The 7,637-nt window shown below is 41.0% G+C and overlaps 1 protein-coding gene across 1 annotated transcript in view; it reads left to right on the top strand.

The window, feature by feature from the left end:
- Positions 1–260: 260 nt before the first annotated feature.
- Positions 261–7,637, top strand: part of RAB18 (RAB18, member RAS oncogene family) — a 34,283-nt gene continuing 26,906 nt past the window's right edge. Inside the window, exons 1-2 of the mRNA XM_028120908.2 lie at positions 261–430; positions 6,528–6,583. Of these exons, the coding sequence (XP_027976709.1) occupies positions 282–430; positions 6,528–6,583 (205 nt within the window). The 5' untranslated portion in view covers positions 261–281. The remainder of the gene's footprint in view (positions 431–6,527; positions 6,584–7,637) is intronic.

Here is a 7,637-nt window from a genome sequence, read left to right as displayed (position 1 = left end):
GAGCGTTATGCTCTGCCAACTCAGCCCTTTCCCAAGCACACCACTGAAGGAGGGGTAGGTTAGGACACGGGAGGAGTAACAGCCTACAGAAGCTGGGGAAATTACACCCGGTTCTTCCCATCTGCGCTTGCGCAGGGGATGAATCGGTTCTCCGGAAAGACGCCTGGGACTCGGAGTTTGCGCAGACGCAGAGCTTCCTCAAGGCGGAACTGGGGCGACCAGGGCTTCTGCAACCTAAACACCCGGGGAGAAAGGAAGGTGGCAGAGGCGCAGCGCTGCGCATGCGCGGGCACCTCTCTTCGGTGAAGGGTGGAGAACCGGACTGGGGTGGCCAGCTGGGCTCAGACCGGAGTGGGGTCAGGATGGACGAGGACGTGCTGACCACCCTGAAGATCCTCATCATCGGTGAGAGTGGCGTGGGCAAGTCCAGGTGAGACGGGTCTGCGGGCGGTGACGAGGGCGGCGGGGCTCTTTCTGCCTCCGTGGCCGCTGTCTGCTGGGCCGCGTCGGGAAGGGTAAAGGCGGCGGCCGGTGCGGGCCGGGCTGGGGGCGGGCTGCGCTCGTTCTCCCCGGTCTCTCCGCCGCAGGGTTTTGCAGCCCCCGCCCCGCCTTGTTGTGGGTCCCTGGCAGGCCCGCCTTGTCTGGATAGGATTCCCTTTCTGTCCTACCAAATAAAAAACAATTCTGAGGGCCGCCGCTCGGCGAGCGCGGTTGCTGCCGAGGAGCCTAGGGCGTGGCGGGCGGCTTTGGGCCCGGGTCTGGCCGAGAGCGAAGCCCGGACTCGGCCCCTGGGGTTCGGGCTCACTGTCACCCTGCGAGTTGTAACTTTAGCACTTTGGTTTTTCTGTCAGGCTTTCTCTGAATACGTCGTGTTCCACACAGGAAGTTTCCTGACGCCTTGGGTCACATTCCTGGCCTATTTTGGTGCACCCCGTTGCCGCTTCTCTGTTTTCTTCTGAGTCAGCTGTGAAAGAACTCTTTGGTCTTCTGACTACTTGAGTAATTCACTTTAGTATGAGATGCTAGAGTTTAAGCTGTGGACTTTATTCCTTGAGAATAAAGTGTAATTGTTCCTTCGCATTCTGCCACATCGTATAGAGGTGAAAGAGCAAATTAGCATTTTGTGTTTTCTTTCTTGACTTTTTCTTGAGGGAAAATAGTAGTTGACAGTGGTTCGAGTTGAGTTACCAGGTAAGAACAGGGACGCTCAGTGGGTGTTGCAAGCGGGTTGTGGTTTCATCCAAGCCTAAGAACAAAGTTCTCCAGGTCAAGTTATTCTTGCCATCTGATTATTATTATCACTATCACTAGGTTATATTCTAGGCTGTCTTGATTTTTAAACAATATTCCAATTTCGGGAGCTCTAAGTAATTTCATATTTTAGCTGTACCTGCTGATAAACTTATCTCCAGATCACTTCATCAAGTTATACTTTTTTAGATGCTTGAGGATTTGAAATTTTATTCTGTAATACGTTTTGCAATTTTATATATTTTTAAAGTATGACAATATATTTTCTAATTTTTCTCATTTAGTGTACTCTATTGGAGTGAGGGATTTGTACATAACAAGGAATAAATTAATGAAACACTGTGGGCTAGCAAAATAGTATGGGGAGCGTGGATGTGTGTGTACGTATGCATTATTTAAAGGACTGAATAGGGGGGCGCCTGGGTGGCTCAGTTGGTTAAGCGACGGCCTTCAGCTCAGGTCATGATCCTGGAGTCCCGGGATCGAGTCCCGCATCGGGCTCCCTGCTCAGCGGGGAGTCTGCTTCTCCCTTTGACCCTCTCCCCCCTCGTGCTCTCTATCTCTCATTGTCTCTCAAGTAAATAAATAAAATCTTTAAAAAAAAAATAAAAAAAAATAAAGGACTGAATAGGGCGCCTGGGTGGCTTAGTTGGTTAAGCATCTGCCTTCTGCTCAGTCCGTGATCCTGGAGTTCCGTGAACGCAGAGGCCTGAGATTGGCCCTGCGTTGGGCTCCTCAGCGGGGAGTCTGCTTCTCTGCCCCTCCCCTGGCTTGAGCTCGCTCGCTCGCTCTCTCTAAGAAACAAATAAAATCTTAAAAAAAATAAAGGACTGAATAAAGTACTTTTCATTCTCACTATTATATTTGAGGGTTAAAAAGTTAATATATTGAACATTGTCTTAATAGGACTTCTACAGCCTTGTGGTCTTTTTTTTTTTTTTTTGAGATGTGACCCTCACTTAGGTTAAGGCATATGAAATTGCTGATTTTGAAGTCAGGAATGGTTGAATGTCATTTCATGTGGTTCAGCCCAATACAAGTTTGGTTGGCAGCATTTTCCTAAAGGTATTGGATGGATGACCAGTTAAAGCTGTGTTAAATTTTCTGTAAGGTTAACTAGTGTTTATGTAATTGAGGTTCTTCCTCTAGTGTAAAATCAGTTAGGTGGATTTATTGGTTTCCTTAGTTCCCTCCCTTCAGACAAACTTGTTTGGATCTGATCTGCTCCAAACTTCTCTCAGTACTAATGGTGAACTTTCAGCTGCTCACTGCAAAATTTTAACACCTTTAACTACCTCTTTCAAGAAAGGATTGTGTTTAGGGAGAAAGTTGGCTTGTTTTTCTAGCTAGCTGTACATTATTGGTGCATGTTCTTTGCTATGGAAAACAACCTTGAACACTTATTCTTTCTGGGTGCGATCAGAATAAATGACTCTACTAAGATAGAAGCCTATTCTTTTTAAGCTGAGTTAGTACAAAAACATTTGTCATGGATATAATCTTAAGGGTTGTTCTGACCAATAGGTTTGTTTCTTTACAGATCTAGAGGTAATGGAAGCGAAATACCACTTGTATTTTTGCACAACAAAGGACGTCTTAAGTAATTCAAATTAGTGGGTTATTTTTCCAGTTTATTTCAGACTGTTGGAGTGTGATGAGCATGTGTGGTAGCAGCCAGGAGATCAGGATAATGAAACTGGTGCTGCCACTTTTGTGACCTTGTGTGTGATAGTTGAACACTCTAGGTCTTCATTTCTTACTTGAAAAATGGGGTTGGAATAGAAATCCCTCAAACCCTATCTAATGTTAAATGTATAAGATGCTTTGATTCTGTGGCTAGCCATGGTCAAGTAAAGAAGTAGCAAAGTGTTTCAGAAACTGGGAGGGATTACAGAGGTCTTCTGTAACCTAAATTGCTGTCCCTCCTGTGTCTCTGTGTCCTCATCCTTTTTAGCCAATTTCATTTGTAAATTAAGAAATGCAGACTATTTATGATCACACTGTTTATTTAAATTTGGTTTCCTCCAAATGATGTGGTGGTAGTTACTCCTTCCATCTACAGCTCTGCATGGAGAGTATTTTGTTCCTTTGACTTTGAAAATATGAATGCTTAAATATACATCCTTTAGAGCATTGGTTCTTAATTATTTTCTGGTTGTGGAGTCTTTAAAAAGTCTTAGTCTTTAAAAGTCTAAACGTCTCTCTGCCTAGAAAAAAAGCATAACATAGAGTTTAGAATACGTTTCCAGCTGACAGTGTACCCCTGGCTTAAGATCTGCTTATATTCAGAGCCAGTATTAAAATTTGTTGCTTTGTACCGTATCAGCTCCCTGGCTTTCCTGACAAAGTACCTTTAATGACAAGGATTATCGTAAGGATTAGCAATTATGTAAGAAGAACCGCTGGCTCAAGTGTCTGGCACATTGTTGATGTTCAATAAATAATAGCCAATACCATTGTTATTATTTGTATTATTCTGGTATTATTATTACTACTGACACTACTCCTCTACAAGTTTCTTTTATGTAATAATGTTTACTGTGGTGACCAAGTATGGATACATATCTTTTCCATTCTTAAAATATGAGTAACTAAATTTTTAGTGAAATTTTTACTTTTATTAATTTAAAAACCTACTGTTGGGGAGAGAAGAAAATTTTTACAAGTGCAGTCTTTTAAGATTCTTGTTAGTGCTGTCACCTGACTCACGTTGGAATAAGCAAAGTTATAGTCAGGAGGGTACAGTGGTAAGTGGAAAATCTGTTTATTTCACTTTTGTGGTGCTGGTTTCATGGTAAACACAAGAAAGCAAAACCAAGAAAGGGAGAGTTAATCCTTCAAATACAGTTAATGACGCCAGATTTTGAATACCAAAAGGCCATTGTGTGTTGCAGTATACTCTGGGAAAAACAATCTCTAGCATCAGTAATTACAACCTACAGAAATATTTGTAAATTTTTTTTTGCATTTCAGACATCTGATAGCTATTTCCTTGATTTTATTTATTGATTTATTGATTTATTCTTAAAAGATTTTATTTATTTGACAGAGAGAGACACAGCGAGAGAGGGAGCATAAGCAGGGGGAGTGGGAGAGGGAGAAGCAGGCTTCTCGCCAAGCAGGGAGCCCGATGTGGGGCTCCATCCCAGGACCCTGGGATCATGACCTGAGCTGAAGGCAGCTGCTTAACAACTGAGCCACCCAGGCGCCCTTCCTTGATTTTATTAATGCATACAGGTCGATAGAACAGTCTTGTCCTATTGTAGGAGATAATGTGAAGGAAGATTGATTAATTTTATAAATCTAGGGCTTTAACAAAAGATTAGATTATATTTTTGAAGAGCTTCTAATACTTGACACTTCCACTTTATAGTAAATAAATAATTCTGGGAGATATAAAATCTTAGATTATTCATATGGTGTCTTTTTTTTAAAATTCAAATTCAATTAATATATAATGTATTATTTGTTTCAGGGGTACAGGTCTGTGATTCATCAGTCTTCTATAACACCCAGTGCTCATTACAACACATACCTTCCCCAGTGTCCATCACCCAGTCATCCCATCCCCTACCCCACTTCCATCAGCAGCCTTCACTCAGTTTGTTTCCTGTGATTAACAGTCTCTTATCGTTTGTCTCCCTCTCTGGTTTCTTGTTTCATTTTTTCCTCTCTTCCCCTATGATCCTCTGCCTTGTTTCTTAAATTCCTACTCATATGGTATCTTTTGCTATTATTTCATCTCTTTCTAGTTTCTTTACTATTTCTTAGGTTTAGTCCTCCTTATCTCTCACCATAACCATGGCAGTTGTCTTCGGTTAATTTTCTTGCATTTTTTTGCTGGCATTAACTTTTCAAAATGTAGAGCAGTCCTTGCCATTCTTTTTTTTTTTAATTTTTTATTGTTATGTTAATCACCATACATTACATCATTAGTTTTTGATGTAGGGTTCCATGATTCATTGTTTGTGCATAACACCCAGTGCTCCACGCAGAACGTGCCCTCTTTAATACCCATCACCAGGCTAACCCATCCCCCCACCCTCCTCCCCTCTAGAACCCTCAGTTTGTTTTTCAGAGTCCATCGTCTCTCATGGTTTGTCTCCCCCTCCGACTTACTCCCCTTCATTCTTCCCCTCCTGCTATCTTCTTCTTTTTCTTTTTTCTTAACATATGTTGTATTATTTGTTTCAGAAGTACAGATCTGTGATTCAACAGTCTTGCACAATTCACAGCGCTCACCATAGCACATACCCTCCCCAGTGTCTGTCACCCAGCCACCCCATCCCTCCCACCCCCCACCACTCCAGCAACCCTCAGTTTGTTTCCTGAGATTAAGAATTCCTCATATCAGTGAGGTCATATGATACATGTCTTTCTCTGATTGACTTATTTGACTCAGCATAACACCCTCCAGTTCCATCCACGTCGTTGCAAATCTTGCCATTCTTTTTTAAAAAAGCTTTCAGTAACTCCCTATTGCCTACTTGATTTCATACACCCTACCTAGCATTTGCTAGAGTATACCTATTCTGGCTATCGTGTGATCTACCTTCACTTTTTACTCTATGTTTTCTTCCAGCTTAGGTAGTAGTCCTACTACTTACTGCTTGTTACGAAATGATAGATTTTCACAGCTTTCTGTTTTACTTGAATTCAGAGTGTAGTACACATCAGATTTAAACAAAAAATTAATTTGTTGCTTTCCAAGAGACTTACTTCCCCCCTTTTGTCCACGTCACAGTATGACATGTTGCTGATAGTATTTTCTCACAAGGACATACCTTTACAGTTACCAAAACCAAACCCAAACCCAAATCTTTTCACACTTGGGAATTGTGTAGGGGAGCATGGGGAATATATTAAGTAAACTGCTTTGCTCTTGGGATTCTTTTATTGCCTTTCCAATAATTTAATTCCTCTCTATATACCTGCAGTGGAGCAGTATTTGTGGGAGCAGACCTACATCAGCTATTCTTATCTGTGTCTAAGTTTTTTTTTTAAAGTGGGCTCTCTTTTTTTAGATTTTATTTGAGAGAGAGAGTGAGAGAGCGAGAGAACGAGCACAGGGTGAGGGGCAGGGGGAGAAGCAGACTCCCTGCCTAGCAGGGAGCCCGAGATGGGGCTCGATCCCAGCACTCTGGGATCACGACTGAGCCACTCAGGCGCCCATTATCTGTGTCTACTTTGTGATGAAATCTAATAATCATGAACATTTGCCAAATGGTTAGGAAAAAAGACGAATTTCTAATCTGTCTTTTTAACATCTCTTTTAGCCTGCTCTTGAGGTTCACAGATGATACTTTTGATCCAGAACTTGCAGCAACGATAGGTAAGCCTATGTTTAAAAATTCAATAGAAATGCGACGTATTTTCTTGCCTTCAGTCTGTTTTATCTAGTTCCTTCTACCCTCCATCTACCACCCCATTGTTTCCATGTCTGTTGAATTCTTTTTCTTTCAAGGCTTAACTTTGGCTTCATTAAATTTCCGAAGCCTTCGTAGATCTCACCAAGCAAAAATAACGTACTTGTTGTTTCATGGCACTTGGTTAACACTGTGGATATTATGATTATCTCTACATACATTTCTTTCTTGTACTATGGATTGTCTTTTATTTAGCAGCATACAATTATCTGAATATTTATCGTATGTCAGGCACTCTCCTAAGGGTGGGGTTATAATGATGAATAATATAGACTTGGTGTCTATCATCATGGACCTAACAGTCACCTAAATAGTAGAGTGTGTTAATTTTGCATTTTTAGCATTTGCTACAGTATCCTGCATATATTCTGAACTCACATGTTTATTGATATTAGTTATTAAAGATTACTAGGAGCAGTAATTCCTAACTGCCTCTTTAAAATGAAATTGAGTTTGCCTAAAAGTGGTTTGCCACATTAGCTTACTAGAATATATGAGAAGATTGAGCTATTTAGCGTGTGTATCACATGTTTAGGGAGTAGATGACGATATAAAGGTATCAAGAGACAGCTTGCATTGTGAAAGAGCTGAGTCAGAGCAGGATAGTAGTCTTGACTCTGCCTTGAACCAGTTGTCTAGATCTTGAGGAAGTCCTTTAACTTCACTGTTTTCACCTATAAATGGAGGAGTTTTGGTGAGAGATAATCTGTTTTCCTTACAGCTCTAAAATTTCATGATCTGTTGAGTAGAATGTAGTAAATATGATCCTAGCATTATTATTAGGGAAAATAGTTTCTCTTAACTGGCTTTGTTTTCATTTTTTGTGTGTGTGATTTGTTTTTTTTCCTTCTTTTTTTCAAATGTTAAATAATTTCATACTTAGAGAAAAGTTGTAAAAATAGTACAAGAATTCTTGTATGTCCCCAAATGTTAGTATTTATCACATACGCTTTATCACGC

Source organism: Eumetopias jubatus, unplaced genomic scaffold (assembly GCF_037043125.1).
Source record: "Eumetopias jubatus isolate StellerSeaLion01/CBP00866 unplaced genomic scaffold, mEumJub1_p1.0 scaffold_8, whole genome shotgun sequence".
Classification (NCBI taxonomy): Eukaryota; Metazoa; Chordata; class Mammalia; order Carnivora; family Otariidae; genus Eumetopias; species Eumetopias jubatus.
The sequence above is the reverse complement of the archived record's forward strand: the minus strand, read 5'-3'. Positions and strand labels throughout refer to the sequence as shown.